We start from the raw sequence: 18,614 nt of genomic DNA on the forward strand, positions 1-18,614 counted from the left end.
TAGTAATAGGATTCAGTATAACCAAGGGGACCCTGGAAAGAGCCTCATCAGTTTCTATTGCATTGAGATGTTGAACAGCATCACATAAAGTTAGTCAACTTCTGCGTCTTGGTTTGGTTTTGTTTTTTGTTTTTTTTTTTTTGTGGGGGGGGAATTGTTGTGCTGAGGTTAAGGTTCCATCTGTATTGGTGTAGGCACTTGCAGAGCCTTTAAAAATATTCTTGTCACATAGAGCATTTTACAGGTCTTTCCAGAAGTTGCAAAGGAACCTTTCTGAGATCTTTAAGCCTTCTCCCCTGAAAATTTCCTCTGAGTCCAAATTGCTCACTGAATGCTGGCCTAAGTGGGGTCTTCCCATTGCTCTATGTCAAGCAACGTGTTCGTTACTGTACATGTGACTGTTGCCATGAATATGGTTTCCAGAGCAGGATCTGTAGAAAACTCAGTGCTTTTCTAAGCATGTGTAGAGGTTGCATGTCAGCAGTGTTTTCCTGCAAGTCAGTAACAATTACTGATACGCTTTAAAACTGAGTTTTACCTCTAAAGATAAGATTTCAAAACACTCCTGAGCAGTCTTTGGGGAGGAGGTAGAGCTCCTCACATCTTTATCCTTGCGCAGAATACCAGTAAAATTAAGATCTTCATCTTGAGTTTACGTCACCCATGTAGTTTGAAACCATTGCTGTAGAAATAGCAATTTTGACCTGAAGAGGAATGTTGGTGAGAACGCCAGATTAAACATGCAAGCGCTTCCGTCTTCCCGGTGATAAGCTGCTTTCATCAAAGACCACCTCTCAGTCCTGACAGAACTCCAGATATTTTGTTTGTTCTAAAAATGAAGCCCTGCCTATAATATACCTACCTATAGTTATTCAAATTACTCATTCCCTTGAACTGAGTGAAAAGACAAAAGCTGTTATCACTAAAACGTTATTTTTGCTTCAAGTTCTGTCCCTTTGGCTTAATTATTTGAGACAGCCTCACTCATATTATTTGGCAATAGGTAAGATTTTTGACACACAACTTGAGGCCAGAAGGATTGTTTCATCTTTTGCCATATCAATTCAATAGAACTGTAATTTGCATAACCATGAACTCAGTAGTTTGCTAATGTTTTAGCCTCCAACTTTCTATTACATGTGTTCACGCATCTGTAGTCCAATACTAAGTGTAACTGCAAGTAGTAATCACTCGTATGAAATGGTTTCTCACCAGAAAAAAAAAAAAAACAAAACCACCAAACATAGAATATGTGGTTTGGAGCAGAAATTGCAGTGAGTATTTTTCACATCTTTCAATGACACTGATCAACAGCCTTAACCTGCTACTGAAAAAGCCCATCAGTCCTGTTCTTTGTTGTGCTTTACAATGTAAGGGTTCCAGAATTTGAGCAGTCTTGACAGTTTTGATTCTATAATGGATTAATTAAGGGTGAGATTTGTAAATAAAGCTTTAATTTGAATACTGTGGAATAACAAGTATTAGTTCTTCTAAGTTTCATTTAGTCCCTTGATGACACCAGTATATTTCTGCCACCCTCCATTACTTCTCCTTCCTCTCTCTTCTCCATCATTGTAATGCTGTACTCATTCAGAAAAGACTGTCTGCATCTGATTTCCTTACACTTGCAAAATTTGTTAGATGTACTACATATGAGTATTTTGAAAACTATAATGAAATTTGCCTTATCTTTGTAAGATGGGCATCAAGTTTTCTTTCTTGCAACTGAATTTGAGGATTGGCAGTCTTCCATTGGTATTTTTCTTCAAACTAGGTTTCATAAGACATGATCTTCAGTATAATCAGGTTTGTATTTTGAAATAAATGTGATTGATACATTTTTTACTAACCCCTTTTGTCTTGCCACCTCAGTTTTTTAGTTGTCAAAGTAGCGAAGCTGTGGTTTTTATCCTTAAGCAGTTGGTATCAGAAGCCTTTGATAAATAATAGTAAACATTTCCCCTTTTAGAATTAATTCTATAAAAATATCTTTTGTTCTGCTTCAAATCCCGCTTTTTTTTTTTCTAGACTACAAGGAAGTTGAAACAATGTAAACAGTTGAAATGATCTTTTTGTTAATATTACAAGCAATGGAAGTTAAAATGACTGATATTGGCTGTATTTGCACAACAATTAAGATCTTGTTATCAAATTCTGTTTTTTACATCAGAGTTTAAAATTACAAAAGCTGTTAAAATCTTGCAATTTATTATTTAAATATCTGTCTTGGGGACTGCATAAGGAGATTTCTGTGCATATAAGTATGCAAATAAGCTATACCAGTTTCATGTGTAAATACAATGATGTGAAATACGCGTTAAACTGAAAATACTACTAAACCTTCTTGATATTAAAAAAAGAGCATTATTAGGAAGACTGCAAAGGAACAGTAACTCTGGATTATTTTTTTTTAGCGTGGTCCTGTGGAAGATTTTTGCCCCTGTGCCCCTGATTTTTAAGGGCTTTAAATTGTTTAGAACAAAGCCCTGTGTTTTCAGAATCCAAGCTATTTATATGAAATAGATACATGTTTCTATTGGGCTTAAAGTAGGCCACCTGAACCAGTTGTTAAATACCTGCTTTTGAAGTCATCCCATTGTTTTGGCTGTTTGTCATAAATTTGTGTATACAAGATTTAATTTCTAGAAATATACTGTGCTCTAACTATGCAGCCATAGTTCTTAAGGCTGACTTTGGTATTTTCAGAGGTTCATTTGCAATCATTGTGGTGCAGTTTTACTACATTCATGCTTAGGAACAGAACAGTCTTTGCTGAACTATCTTCTGTCATGGATGGTGAAGCTGAAAGTTGCTCAGTGTTGTAAACACAAGCAGTGGCTAACACTTCTTGCAGAATCAAATGTTACTTTTTACTCATGCTGCTTCTGTGCAGGATCATGCAAGCTCCCTGATATTTTTTAGATTTTTATATAAACATCGTAATTTAAATTGTAACAAAAGAACAAGGTAAAAAATGAATTTGCCACAAGTTAAAACCACAGGATGGCATCCAATTGTCAATTCTGTCCATTCCTACTAACAGTTTTTAAAGGTCAAAATATTAGACTGCTATGGATATCTTCATAGAAACTAGTCAGGATTGTGTGTGTGCTGTGAAATAGGTTTTTTCCTCAAGTTATTTTTACTTTGCAAAGCCACAATAAGAAACTTTTAATTGTGGGTTGTTTTGTTTGGGGTTTTTTTGCTCTTCAAGGGAGTAAATTAACTTGAGTATGTGTGTAATGTGCCTCCAAGTGAATATTCTACCAACATAACACTTTTCATTCCTTAAGACAGGAGGGCTCATTTCCAAAAAAGTACCTGAGTTTTGTTCAGGCAATTTCTTACTCTGTTTGAAAAATGAGTGTAAGTAACTTAACTGTGGATCTTAATGTTCATTTAGACTTAAGAAAAGTACTAGGTGTCAAAAGTACAGACTAGTAGGGTCTTGGTATGAGATGAATATTGGTAATCTGTGATTTTATTTTTTTTTTTCAAATTAACACAAGGAGTTATTTATTTGTTAATTAGGTCAACAAACACTGCAGAAGGTTTTAGAAGCTGTTAAAAACAAACCCCCTACCCACTCTTGGGTAACTAAATATAAATATAGATTGACCACAGTTTACTTTTTGTTAGGTGCCTGTATAATGTAGAAGCAGAGAAGGGAAAAGGAATGCGCATGTGAAAGAGAAGGTGTCAAGTAAGCTGTATACAATATATACAGATTTAAGAGACTTTAAGACCTAAAGCTTCTTGTTATTGTAAACATAGTTTATACTCACAACACTTATCAGAGCACATAGTAGTGTCTGAATTTTTTAAGACAAACATACAAATCCTATGAAGGTGTAAGGAAGAAAAGAAGGTGCCAGAAGCTTAATTACTAGAGTGTACAATAATAGTCTAAGTCAGTTGTCCTTCAGGGTGTGAGGCTCTTTTACTTATTTGACTGTAAGAGGGAGTCTGGACTTTTTTCACATGTACTAACCTGTTTTCTATTCATGCATTGGCTTGCAAACCCAGTGGTTGTAGATGTCTAGGTAGGACAGTGCTGAATAGCAGAAATATACACTAAAGTAAAAACCGGTTATTTTGTAAATATCTAATATGAAAGGAAACATTAGTACTGACATTGAATGTGCTCAACTGAAGAGTATATACAGCGGTGTATCTGTGAATGATGCAATTAAATTCAGGAAAGTATGAAGCTTTAGTATCTTTTTCTGATTTCATTCTGTCATATTATTGCTTCTGAATGGTTAAATACTTATGTATTTAATGTAAATCATAAGTAAACTATAACTTCCTATGGTAAGTTAGTACAACTAACCCAAGTAGTATGTTTTTCATTAAAATACGATGTTAAGTGGTTGTCTTCAAGATTTGTATTTTTCAAATTACATAGGTTTTTTCCTAGATTAGTTTCAGCTTATGAATATTCATCATATACTCCTTAACAGTCTCAGACAGCTTATGCATAAGAATTAGGTGTGTCATCTTCGAGTGAAACTGTTAAGTGTTCAGAAACTTTGAGGAAATGAATGTTCTTTAAATAGCTAAAAAGTGATTTCTGCTGCTTCTGATGCTTAGGGTACAGCTGCACAAACAAAAACTCCCCTAATTGGAGTTTGAATTTTCAGTGTGTTAGTTACTTAAGAGTAATTCTTCCACTAAAAATTTCTCATTGGAAGATTTGAAGTGTCTTACTGTGCTCTAATTGAGAGCACACCAGCCGCACCTTGTGTAGCTGAATGAACCAGTCATGAAGTTTACTCTGTCAACTTTCTTTCCCTGTGAGAAATCATAGCATAGTTGTCTGCTTTGTAAACAGAGCTTGTGTCATAAATATGTGCATTGTCACAGGTAAAACTTTTAAGTCTACCAAATGCTTTTGAAAAGCATTAATGTTCTATCTTAAGGTAACCTCTTTTATTTTCAGGACAATGTGAAGTGTTAGGAAAATTATCCTGCTAAGGACTTTGCTACTGAAAGCAGGTTTTCTTCTCCACTTCGTGTATCTTGTCAACCATCACTGCTCTGTGCTGCTTTTTCCTCATCTCAATAGTATACTTTTCTCCTTACAAACCATTTAAGAAATGTGGGGTCAAAATATAAATCCGTTTCTTTTGCTATGTTGTCTGCAGTTTTTACATAATAGGAGGTGGTGATTAGGTCGCTGGTAGCCGTAAAGGGAGAAAAGTTGTGGATCAGTTACAAAATATTGATGTTACACCTTCAGTTAGGTAACAATTGTACTTCTGTGCTAAGATGCCAGGTTATCAGGAGCTGTGAGCAGAGGTTCATCCACAAAGTTATTGCCATCTAAAGCAGTGATTTACAACATTTAAAGCTGTGACCTCCGTTTATTGATTTGCAGTAATTGTTCGTACAAATCAAAAGGTCGTACACATGGAAGTGGTGGCTCTTTTGTATCTACTCATTTAAATGAATTTATTTCCTACCGTTAATCAGATATTGACATGCGTTTTTTTTTTAATTTTCTTTCTTTTAATGTGCTGTTGTTGTTTTGGGATTGTTTGTTTCAGTTGCAGTGTTCTCAAAGCCATTTTGTTTGAGACTTCTGCGCTAAGTTTCCCATTAATCATTGTAGAGAAGACATTTCAGAGGAAATGATGAGCAACTCCCAAATAGGCAATTTGACACTTATGTTGTTAGGCTACATTGTATGTATGTTGTGGTGCTTTATGGGCATTTTGGTGAAGAGAGAAGTCCTAAGTACAAGTGGAAACCAGAGCAAGGATTAGGTTATAATTTGCTTACAATTCTTTACAAGAATTTCCAAAAACTCTAGAATGTCTGAAGCAGTTCCTGACTCCCTCCCTTCATTGCATCTGCTGTAGCACCTGCAGGGTCTATTCAAGACGCTGGAGGCGCAGAGTAAGTGGAAGGGGAAGCAGAAAACTTGCATTACTGATTCTGTAGGGAAGGAGGCATATGACATGTGGGACTGCAGACAGTCATAGTTAAGTATCCAAGTAAATTGGATTGGATTTAGAAAATTGAAACAGCATCTCAGAAATTGACATTTCTTTAGCTTGATGTTCTTCTTTCCATTTCATGAGGTGCTGTGAATTTAAAGAAATGTTGTGGGAATTCTTGGTATTTCTTCAAAAAGTGTAATTAGTGCACCATAGGAACAGTCTTTTCACACAGAAAATTACATTTTTATATAGAAACAGGTGCAAAATGTTTTATTTCTACTTTCTTGGTAAAAAGGCAGTGTTTCAAAAAACTGCTGTTTCTAAGTTGAAAGGTTTCTCTCAAAAGTAGTCAGCCTTTCCTGCTTCTCTTCTTTTAGTGTGGCATTTGATTTTTATCATTTTCTGTATAATTATTGTCAAAGGACATTGGCAAAAATGCCTTTTCTTGGACACCTGAAAAAATAAGTATTAATATAAGAGTTACTGACTCAAGTGCCCTACATGGTTGTTAGCATTTTAATAATGAGAAAAGAGTACAGCAGAATTTGGAATTAATGTGTTTCTTGCAATGCAGGGTTAAATCCTTATACTGTCAGTTGGAGGTTGCTAACTGGAAAAGCTGTGTGCTTTACCAAATGTCAGCTCTGGTCTGTAGTAACTAATCATGGCTGGATTTGACTAAAGCTCAGGGAATAAAGGTTCTGGGTAAGTTTGTGTTTTCTAAGCGCTTGTCAAGTGATCTTCTCTTCTAATTGTACTTTACAGTTCTTGAGATAAAAACAGTTCTAACTTTCATGGGGGAAACTTAAAAGCAGTTTGTTAAGTGTTATTTAAATTGTGGAACTTGATGCTACTTGGATGTAGTGCCCTGCTGATTAGCTTTTTTATTTTGAATTACAAAACATACTGTTGTTTTTGCACAGACATACAAATGTGGTAATGCTATATTGGAGTACTTTCCAACAGGTTTTTCCCAGAGTGGGATCTCTGGCATTTCCAGGTGTCTCACAGTTGTAGTATATGCCTGACATAGCATTTAAGTAATTTTCAGCTAAAATTCATGGTTTCATGTTAAAAGGTTTTCTGTCAGCCTTGCAAATTGAAATGGCTGGAATATATAGCAAGCTTTCATACAGTGTTAGTAATACGTGTTTTGTTCAGTGAGGTTTCACAGCAGTAGCTGAGAACAGAATTTGTTCTTGCAGGAATTCACTGTTGCCTTGGAACCCAACATGTGACTTCACTGTTCTCTTATTTGGTGTGTTGACTCTGTAGAGTTAACCAGAATAAGTAGTTGTGCAGGTCTTTTGTTTGTTACATTAAGGTAATTGGATAAGGCATGAGCAGAGCTAATTATCACAAGTGGGCTATTTCTGGGCATGAAACTCTGGGAGGAGTGCATTGCGATTTCTTAGTCCTTCTTTTCCAACAAGAGTATAAACAGATCTTGTTGCGAAATCACTTCAGCCAGTTGCTTATATTGACATTACAAACCCTTGGTGAAAGTTACCATAGGTAAAATGAAACAATACTGTAAATAGGAAAGGTTTCTTTGAATGTACAAGAAGTTTCTGAATGGCATTTGATGGTTAAAATGTAAACATATAAAACCTTATAAGATTTGCTGTTATCCCCAAGTCTAAAGTTGAATCTGTAGAGTTCTGAATATAGTTGTTAATATTACCTCTTCTATCTTTTCAAAGGAAGGTGCTTCTGCTCGCAAAACTCAAACGCCAGCAGCACAGCCTGTACCACGACCAGGTAAGGTGTTCTACTGTCATTTGTGCTTCTATTCCAAATAAGTGTGAGTTTCAAAGAAGTGCTATTTAAAACTTGAGTTAGCTGAAGACTGAATTGGGGGTAGTTTATTTGTGGTCTTTAACTTCATATGTGTTGGAAATAACACATAATTGTTTGGTTCATGTTATATTGTGGCACTTGGGTTCATTCTTTTCAATGTGTTGCCTGATTAGCACATTGAAAGGATGTGCTAGTGAAATTAAAAAGTGACAGACTTGTTTGTCAGCTTGGTAGTTCACAAATGGCAGCTTAAGTGTATAATAAGAGCTGGTTAATACTCCAGTGAGAAACTGCCTACATAGAAAAGCTAATCTCAAAAAGAAATAAGTTATTACTTCTGTTATTACTGTATGAGAAATAAGTCTTTCTCCATATGCATTATCATTACTTCTTCACACTTTTTGGCACATAAGGTATTCATAACGTGGCCAGAATCCTCAGCTGGCTTTTTAATTCCCAGTTGGAAAACTTTAGCTACCAAGCTGGTTTTATATGTCAGATTGAATATCAAATTGAGATTCAAAGATAGTATGATGAGAAACCTTAGACTTTTTTTAAAGGGTGTAAGAGTACAGACAGTATATGAGAGGATTCCAAACAGCTATGTGCATATCTGCACTTAGTTAACATACTATGAGAGTTTCTGGTTGGGTGGAAGGAAATCTCAAGTGAAGGGTGTTATTTAAGAACAAGATGATGTTATGAAGGTATTGGAAAGGGGACATTTTGGGGTTTTGGGGAACAAAACTGCCTTTTAAAATGGATATCATTTTCATAAAAGTACCGCTGGAGTACTCCATATTCTTGTTAGGGCTACTAAATGCTTTCAGGGTGTTGCCTGAGATTTATTAGTAGGACTCAATTTTAAGACTTAGTATTGCAAAAATTATTCTTCCCAAAAAATCTATGCTAATATTGCATACTCTCAGCATACCTAAATGCTGTTGTGCACAGATTCTTCTGTTTGGTTATTTTCGTACTAGAAAGGTCACGCTGCCTGTCATCTTAACTAGCCCCATTAAGCATAGTCATGCAAATGGGAGTTGACAGCAGTATGAAAAGGGTAGAAGTGGCAAAGATAGAAATCTGACTGACTTGTCACAGGTTCCTACTGCTAGCTGTGACTTCATGCACATTAACTGACAGAAATATGTAAATTATATATGTTATACTGATACTGCCCTTCAGTAAGGCCAGTGTAATCTTGCCTCTATATTGTAAGTTAAAGAGAGAATAATGAAGTACAGTCTGCAAAAAGTATATACTGTTTCATTCAAAGAAAAATTGGGTTTGAAACTTTTAAAAATACAGTTTAAAAAAGGCTGCTTTGCACATCAGCAGCATTACTGGAATTGGACAGTGCAGTTGTAGATACTGATGTGAAAAAAATATCCAAGATGTGATTTCATTTTAAGATTATTTTTTCTGCACCTTTCTGCAGTATCAAAGTACAAAGCAGTCAAATTTCTTCCAGATGCTTTTCCCCTCCTCCCCCAATTCCTTCTTAGGGCAGCTAATGCTGTCCATGTATTTCAGGAACGTCTTTAGATCAAGAAGATACCTAGATTAAAAAAAAAACATAAAAATGTCACTGAGTAGATAAAGTTCATGTAGTTCAATATAGTGTTACCAATTCTATCTGTGCATTTGACAGTGTCAGGAAAAGATAATTAAGGATATGGTCTTAGTATTTCAACAATGGCAACTATGTGTTTTGAATATTTATACTGTTCTAGGAAGTTTCAGAAACAGTTGGTCATAAATAAACATGAGCACGTTGGTGCTACGAAATTGGAAGTCAATTAATTAAATTTGTCATGCATAGTAGCAGCTGAGACTGGAGTTAGTCTGCATCAATCTTCCTACTACTCACCATTTTGTGATATCTTTTTGTGTGAATTAGGATAAACAGGTATGATGATAATTATCCAGCACGAAAATTCTTTTCTCAAGTTAGGACTCCTGAAAACTTAAGTGTAAAATGTTTCTTTGGAGGAAGCCAGGTTATTCAGTAATAGTGCTGAAGTGAAAAAAAATTGATGGCTGTTCCAGTTTGGGACTGAATTATCTCCTGTATTGAAGAGGTCACAACTTGGAAGACTGAAGTGAAAATGTTTTATAGGCAGGGTGTAGGGGAGAATTCTGTGGTTTTTATCTGGCCTATATTGTTTGTCTGATTTTCTTGGTGGTTTGAGGCTTTTCTGGGGAGTTCAACCATCAGCTTTTGATTGCTGCAAGTTCTGTATGTGTTATGGATCACCAAATCCTGCAGATGTCATGTGCAATAATAACTACTAATGAAAACCTGAAGGTCTGTAAAGATTAGTTTGTTGTCAAACAATCTTCCTGTTGGCTCAGCACTACTGAACTTAAGATCTACAAGCAGGGTTTTTTTAAGGTTGCTGCAATTTTTGCCAGTGTTGTAGTGCCCTGAGTTTTTGAGGAGGTTAGAGAGGGATGACTAGTTTCAGAGTAAAATTAGGATAGAGTCAGTTGTCGTAACACGTTTCAGATGGTCAAAAGCTGTTTGTTTTCTGTGAAAATGATCTAATGACAGTAGTGTGACTCTCTTCACTTCTGCAACTAAAAACATTTAAGTTTTGCCTTATGATGCCATTTGTATTAATCATTCAGCTGTCTTTTCTGTTTGTTTTCCCTCAGTTTCTCAAGCAAGACCACCTCCTAACCAGAAAAAAGGTGAGTCAATTTTAGTTAAATGATCCTTTTCATTTTCATGTGAATTGTACTCACTCTATCTCTTGCTTGGAACCACAAACCACAACATAAACAAGCTGTAGGATGCAGACAACATTCTGTTTCGCTAAATATGGGTCCTGCCCACATTTATAGACTCCTGATAGAGTTCAGCGGGTTTTTTGGTCAATGAAAACCTTAAGGTTTGAAAATATTTAGTACAGTTTTTCATGATTATTTTTCCATGATTTTGATCTGTTAAACAGGTGTGGGTTTTTCTTATGTAAAGTTCCTTTAATGAAAAAAAAATACCAAAAAACAAGTGAGAGGGGCACAGGATGAGATACCAGTGATCAAAACCACAAAAAAATGGTCAAAACCCCAAAAAACACAGACAAAAACAATGAAAAAACCCTACACATGAACCAGCCAAATGTAACTCTGTTATGTCTACAGGATCGCGAACTCCTATAATCATTATTCCAGCAGCCACGACCTCTTTAATAACGATGCTTAATGCCAAGGACCTTCTGCAAGATCTGAAGTAAGTAGCTGATTAGAATATACTTTAACGGTTTGCAGATATAAAGGTATCCTAGTACCAAATTAATTAAGCAGGAGGGAGTATCTGTATCTGCTGTCTCCTGACTACCTAATAAAGGATAAAAGTAATTAAAGCCTCTTGAATAGTAGGAAAAAAAGCAAAAACTTATTTTCAGAGGTTTTGCACAGTTGTGACCTATGACCCGAGTGGGCAGATTGAGAAGGTGGTCTTACAGTACCATTTCTAATGTCCATAGTGCTTTTCTTTTATGTACTATTTATGCACACACCAGTCGTCAAACCCTTACAATGGAAGAAGTCTTAGAGAAAATGAGCAAGGACAGTCTGCTGTGAAGCTCAGAAGACATTTTGGGAAATGATCACAGTTTATATAAAGGCAACCAGAGGCTGGCCTCTGTGTTAGATAAATGTCAGTATCAGCTGCACAGGTCAGCTGGTTGTGTAAATAAAGGGTTTTTTTTAAGCTTGCATGCAACAAAAATAAGAATAAAGCATTGCTATCAAGTATTTATGTAAACTCATTCAGGGAAATATTAACAAGTTGCTAAAATTTGCTTGTTGCATCACATACATGTTTCTGAGATTTACTTCATTATGGCTGAATGCCATCAACATTGCAAATTAATTCATGGTAAGACAGAATTCATGATTATGGTAAAAACAAACAAACAACAGCACCCACCACACTGCCCAAAAAATATATTTCTGCTTGTCCAGCAGATGCTGGAGAGGGACTCTTCATTAGGGACTGTAGTGATAGGACAAGGGGTAACGGGTTCAAACTTAAACAGGGGAAGTTTAGATTGGATATAAGGAAGAAATTCTTTCCTGTTAGGGTGGTGAGGCACTGGAATAGGTTGCCCAGGGAGGCTGTGAATGCTCCATCCCTGGCAGTGTTCAAGAGCAGGTTGGATGAGGCCTTGGGTGATATGGTTTAGTGTGAGGTGTCCCTGCCCATGGCAGGGGGGTTGGAACTTGATGATCTTAAGGTCCTCTCCAACTCTAACTATTTTATGATTCTATGATGGTATTTAGAGTTGCCTGTCAGTTATTACCAGTTAATTTTCCTGAAACAAAACTCATTTTCACAGAGAAATGCACTTTACACACTGTCTATAATGGTATGTTAAGAAAATGGAGAAAATGGACTCTATTTCACCTTCAGCATTTTGCTCCTCCTTTATGAGGCCATACACAGCTGCTTTTTTTTTTCCCCCAAAAAAAGAGGCTGTCCTTAAAAAGTGGTGCTACAGCTTTCACTGAGTTGCCCTAGAATTCTTTCAAACTATGCTGCAAGATACCACTGATTTCTTCTGAGCTCCAGCTATTTTGAACTCCTAGATTGCTGCTGCATCATCAAAGAATTCAGTAAGCATACTGGACTCTTAGTGCCTCTTCTGAAATATTTAATGGATGAGAAGGCTGGCTCTTACCATTATAGTTTAATGTGCAAGCAGTTACTGGACTGATGTAATTGTGTTGATGGCAGACACAGAAGACCTTAGGCCAACTGTAGGAGAGGATCTGGTTCACGACCATCTTAAGAACCTGAATGTGCACAAGTCCATGGGTTGTGATGAGATCCATCCGCAGGTCCTGAAGGAGCTGGCGAATGAAGTTGCTAAGCCACTGGCCATCATATTTGAAAAATTATGGCAGTCAGGTGAAGCTCTCGACAACTGGAAAAGGGGAGATATAACCCCCATTTTCAAGAAGGGGAAAATGGATGACCCGGGGAATTACAGACCAGTCAGTCTCACCTCTGTGCCTGGCAAAATCTTGGAGCAGATTCTCCTGGAAGGCATGCTAAGGCACATGAAAATAACAAGGTGCTTGGTGACAGCCAGCATGGCTTCACTAAGGGGAAATCCTGCCTGACCAATTTGATGGCCTTCTATGATGGGGCTACAGAACTGATGGACAGGGGTAGAGCAGTTGATGTCATCTACCTGGACTTGTGCAAAGTGTTCGACACTATCCCACATGACATCCTTATCTCTAAATTGGAGAGACATCAATTTGATGGATGGACCACTCGGTGGATAAAGAACTGGCTGGATGGCCGCACACAAAGACTTGTGGTCAATGGCTCAATGTCCGGCTGGAGACCAGTAACGAGTGGCGTCCCTCAGGGGTCGGTGTTGGGACCGGTCTTGTTTAACACCTTTGTCGCTGACATGGACAGTGGGATTGAATGCGCCCTCAGCAAGTTTGCCGATGACACCAAGCTGTGTGGTTCATTTGAATGCCATCCAGAGGAACCTCGACACGCTTGTGAGGTGGGCTATCCTGGTTTGCATCAAAAGGAGCATGACCAGCAGATCGAAGGAGGTGATCCTGCCCCTCTACTCTGCTCTTGTGAGACCTCACCTGGAGTATTTTGTGCAGTTCTGGTGTCCTCAACATCAAAAGGAGAAGGAACTGTTGGAACAAGTCCGGAGGAGGGCCATGAGGATGATTAGAGGACTGGAGCACCTCCTGTATGGAGATAGGCTGAGAAAGTTGGGGCTGTTCAGCCTGGAGAAGAGAAGGCTGCATGGAGACCTCATAGCAGCCTTCCAGTATCTGAAGGGGGCCTATAGGGATGCTGGGGAGGGACTCTTCATTAGGGACTGTAGTGACAGGACAGGGAATAATGGGTTCAAACTTAAACAGGGGAAGTTTAGATTGGATATAAGGAAGAAGTTCTTTACTGTGAGGGTGGTGAGGCACTGGAATGGGTTGCCTAAGGAAGCTATGAATGCTCCATCCCTGGCGATGTTCAAGGTCAGGTTGGACAGAGCCTTGGGTGACATGGGTTAGTGTGAGGTGTCCCTGCCCACGGCAGGGGGGTTGGAACTAGATGATCTTAAGGTTCTTTCCAACCCTAACTATTCTATGATTTTATGGAAGATGTTGCCTGTTTATGTGGGATTTTATGCTTAAGTATAAAAAATTCACAACTACAAGCCCTGGATTTTACATCTTTGTAATTTGTGACTTTTTGATATAAGAATAGTTAAAATGGAATAAAGCACCTATATCTAATGTGTAAGTATCTCTGTGCTAAGAGGCCTGCGGTATTTTCAGCTCCACTGGGGCAGTTACACTTAACTTCTTAAGACCTGCCCCAAGAGGAGCCTGATAAGAGTGCAAAGAACATGAGCCAGAAAAAAAAAGAAGTTTTAGGGTTCAAAGGAGGATACACTGGTGTAATTAATAAGTACAAAAGACACAATGAAAAAGGTACGTTAATGAATGAGAAGTGCAATAGCCGAAGAGCGAAATGTTAATTTAGCCGTGGCAGTTCTAGCATTCTTCTAGTAAATATGCCACCTGGCCTGTAGGTTTTGCGGGGGGGTTGGTTGTGTTCGTTTGTTTGTTTTTCATTCAAATGTATTGAGGTACCTTGTAGGAATGTCTACTGGATTTTTTTTTTACTGTTCAGATATGTGGAGTTTGGAACTAGTCTTGATGTCGAGTGTGATTTATAGATATGTGGTGGTTTTCCAACGAAAGAAGACTTATCTAATTTCTGCCTCTAAGTCACTGCTGCCTTTAACCCATTCCCCACTCTCAGCTAAATTTGACAGAAGAGTAGAGATTTGGAAGACGCATGTCATTGCTGCAAGTTTTGGCATAAGGAAATATTGTCCACATAGAAAAGACACACACAAATTAATATTCCCTGCCTTACCTGGGCTGAGGAAGATGCAGGTAGATTTGAATTTCTTGTATTTTTAGAGGTAATCAGATTGGTTTTATTAGCCATCAGAGAAGATCAGTAATACAGCACAAGGAGGAGTTTTGGAGCTGGAAGAGTAAGAGCCATTGCAGTGGAGACTGCAAAGAAATGTAGGAGAACGAGGGCCCCAGGGTTGCATGAAAGCTTTGATACATGTGATGTGGGCTGTTTACAGGCCAACCTGTTCTCCCATGCCTGATACTCAGAGCAGCACAGTTCTGTGAAGTGTGTAATAATAAAGAACATTTGGGTTTCATAAATAAAACAAATTTTTGTTATTCCCTCCATTTAAATGTTTTTTGGTTGGTTGATTGGTTTCTTTTAAACAAAATAAGGAACCAAGTTAGCAGAAATTATAATGAGAGATCAAACTGTTTAAAATCAAAGCTTAGAGTAATAGTTGGGAATTCCTGTGTGACAGTATATTTTTTTTGTCTAGGATGCTGGATTTTCTTTTTTTACAAGTAACTGCACTGCAACACATTGTCACTTTGGATATCAGTGGCTGAAATTTTAGGATGTTTGTTGTAAAATAAAAAAGGATGGTCTTCATCCAGTATTATGGCATTAAATTCAATTGTCAAGGACTAAAAGAAGCCTATTAATTATACCAATGATTTTAGTAACCTTTTTCCTAGCTTTGTAGTATTTTGGGGTTGTTTTCCTTGCGAAGTTTAGCTGTCATATGTATGATGCTTGGCATCTTTAATTCATTGCTAATGTTATGCTTTCTTTTGAAGTAGAAAATGTGGAACACAGAAAAGCTATCATGAATAGAATGAAATATATATATAATGATAAAGTGGAAGCATGTTGCTGGTTTAAGATTATTTTTTTTAGATACCCGATTTATCTGTTGGATATATTTGTTGCAACTTAGATTTTGTAAGAGGACATTTGTATATATATAATTGTAACATGTACACTTAACATGCTATATAATATGCAAATATTCTTGATATTCTTGATAGCCATTTTTTTTAAAGGCTGGTTTTCTAGGGAGCAAAGTACAAGATGAAAATGGAGATTTTTCTAAAATATTAAAAAGATATAATTTATTTTAAAATCAGAACTGCAATATCTTGTATTGTGAATCCTCTGAAAAATATTTCATATAATACACTTTATTCTTTTATCCCTATCTGAATGCAGCACTAGATAATTACTGTGTAAAATTTGGCTTTCCAGATGAAGTATTTGAGCATATACGTTAGGCTTATCAGGCAAGACTTCTCCTTTCCATGGAACAAAAGTGAGACAGGAATTAGGCAGATTAAATGATTAGATGATTATGTATTTTTATTATGATGATGTTTTCAGTCATGATGTGCTTCACCGTATGTGGGCAGGCAACTGACTGAGATTTACGCCGCTTTGATAATGAGCAAACTATCTGATAGATTCAGGGATGCTGTATTATAGAAAGAAGCTTTGTTCTCTTGCAAGAACAGGTGTATGAAGCCTTTGGTACTGTAATGTAACAAAAATATTGAGAGGGTTGTAAAAATAAGTCCTAGTTCTAAACACAATCCTACGGATATTACAGTGATCTCTGTTACTTTCCAGCGTTGGAGTTGCCTTATTCTCTTTTCCTGCTTTTTTCACTATGCCTGAGTTAGGGGCTAGAAAGTGCTGACCTGACTTCAGTAAAAATGTGTCAAAGTTATTGCTAGCAACTGGTGTGCATTTAGAGCCTAGGCATGAGTAACTCGCACAGTTCAGTGCTTAGTATCTTACTAGTTATCTCCCATAATTTGATTTTAGTCAATCACTTGCCTATTACCTTAGGAAAGGGACCTGCTGTCTTTATAAAGTGAGAGTGCACCGGGTTTTATGTGGATAATGATTTTGTCAATTAACAGCAAGAGAATTGAGTGCTATTAGTTTCCTAGTTGGGGTATAAAAATTAATTTTTTTTACTGGAAATAGTAATATGAGAAGTCATTAAAAAAATAAGCTCCCACACAGCTGGGTTTCAGAACACATTTCTAGTGATTTGGGTGATTTAAAAAGGTGTCAAGTACAATTGTGTAGTTAAGCCATCCATATAGCATTGTGGCAGAGAATTCCCAAGAGAAGATGAGGTTTTTGTTTTTTTCTTTAATACTCAGACTTTTTTTTAAGCTTGACTTCTATGTTTAGGTAGTGATGGAGCAAGCCATGATTATATTTGTAATCATACAATAATTTTATTGATTCTCAGTTTCTGAGCACATGGCTTTTATTATGCTTACTGAATCCATGGTTCCCAGAAATGCAAGCATATAGTTTATAAACTTCTTTAAACTGTCATTTATTTGTGTAGTCTGTGTGTTTGCCTATTTGTAAGCATTTCTTTCAATGCCTTTGTTATGACAGTCATCTTCTCTACTGTTCCATGTGAATCTGCTTATTGATTTTTTTTTTTTCTTCAGAAAATTCAGATAAGACATTTCATGTTCTGTCCTTAAGAAATGTGCTCAGAACCATTTACAGTAGGTAAAACTGAAACTGTTGTGCCTCTGCTATGTACCTGCTAGACAACTGAATGGTGCCTTAATCGCTGTAACACACTTTCTAGCTGAAATGGAGAGAAACTCTGAATCAGCTACTGTTGAAATGAATTCATAAACATAGAAATATTTAAAGGTAGAAGTAGAACTGAGAAAGCCTGTTTCAGCCAAATTTGAGGGGTCTCACGTAGAGTGGTGAAATTGTTAGGCTCTGTAGAATAGCAACATTGCTTCTTGTCTAACATGGCAGGCATGGCTAGGTTTCCTGTTTCCATTTAAAATGTGTTTGCTTCATCACATTTACAAATTAAATTTAAAATGTGACCTTTTAGGCTGTTGTTCATTCAGATGAATATTCAGTTATCACAGTAATGTATGTATGGCTGTTTGGTTTTTATTTACATATTCTGTAAGAGTTTGTTCTCATTTAGTGCATGGGACAGGTAATAAAAGAACGATTCTTCTTTAGCTCTCCGCCATTTTAGGTGATGTTGGCTTTTCATATAGACCTTGCCATTTGGGTAAAAGGTGGTTAGGAGAAAGTTAGGGTGTTTGTAACTTTTAAAGTTACGAAAAAGAATAAAATTCGTTTTCCAGCCCAAATTCCCTAGTTGTGATTGCTGAGGAGACACTTATGAATGGTTTTCTTAAAAGCTCAAGACCTCCAAGCAAATCCTTATTTTAAGTTACAAAATACAGTTTCATATCAGTTGTTATTGGCAAAGCAAAGCCTGCAGCATGCTGGCAGGGCAGGCCATTATGCATGTTCATGATTAAAGCTGCACCTCACTTTTGAGTTTTTAAATTGGCAACTTGACTAGAAATACTTAATTCTGAGGCTGTGTTTGGTAGCTTCTACCAAAGTAAAGCTGTTTTCTGATTACTTCAAGTACTGGTGAAGTGACTTAGCTTTTAAAAGTATTTTTTTTACATTTTCATAAATAGTATTCTAGGTGACCAAAGTGTACTTTCCCCAGTGTATCCTGTACAAGCCTTTTTGTCTGTATTTTCTGTAGAATGGTGGTGTTACACATGTACGATACAGATAAGCATAATTTAAGTGATAGGTTATCCTCTAGCATTTGTAATGCTTTTTCTGTATTTACAGTGCTAGCCAACTTTAATGTGCAGTTTATAGTCATTTGCAGGTTGTTTGTTGGTTTTGTTTTGTTTAAATTTTCCAGTGCAGCTGTACGCATTTGGACTCGGGCCTCAAATTGGTTGTGACTTTCTGTTTTTGAAAGACTGTTAAATCATGAAGACTATAAGGGGGCTTCATTTGTTTATATTCATTAGGAAAGGAAAATAGTTTTGCTTGAAAATTTATCAACAGTTTCCAAGTGCTGCCTTAAAACATGTTTGCTTGGGGTTTTCCTCCAGAAATGCTGGCAAAAA

At 36.9% G+C, this 18,614-nt stretch overlaps 1 protein-coding gene across 2 annotated transcripts in view; it reads left to right on the forward strand.

Moving 5' to 3' along the window:
* The window catches only part of CDC73 (cell division cycle 73), a 111,262-nt gene that overhangs the window by 82,862 nt on the left and 9,786 nt on the right, over window positions 1-18,614 (forward strand). For both annotated transcript variants that reach the window (XM_061453060.1, XM_061453059.1), the window contains exons 11-13: window positions 7,649-7,706; window positions 10,407-10,442; window positions 10,896-10,983. In XM_061453060.1, the coding sequence (XP_061309044.1) occupies window positions 7,649-7,706; window positions 10,407-10,442; window positions 10,896-10,983 (182 nt within the window). The remainder of the gene's footprint in view (window positions 1-7,648; window positions 7,707-10,406; window positions 10,443-10,895; window positions 10,984-18,614) is intronic.

Source organism: Pezoporus flaviventris, unplaced genomic scaffold (genome assembly GCF_033815535.1).
Source record: "Pezoporus flaviventris isolate CSIRO_AGI_PZ_B2104156 unplaced genomic scaffold, CSIRO_AGI_Pfla_v1 ptg000013l, whole genome shotgun sequence".
NCBI classification, from domain to species: domain Eukaryota; kingdom Metazoa; phylum Chordata; class Aves; order Psittaciformes; family Psittacidae; genus Pezoporus; species Pezoporus flaviventris.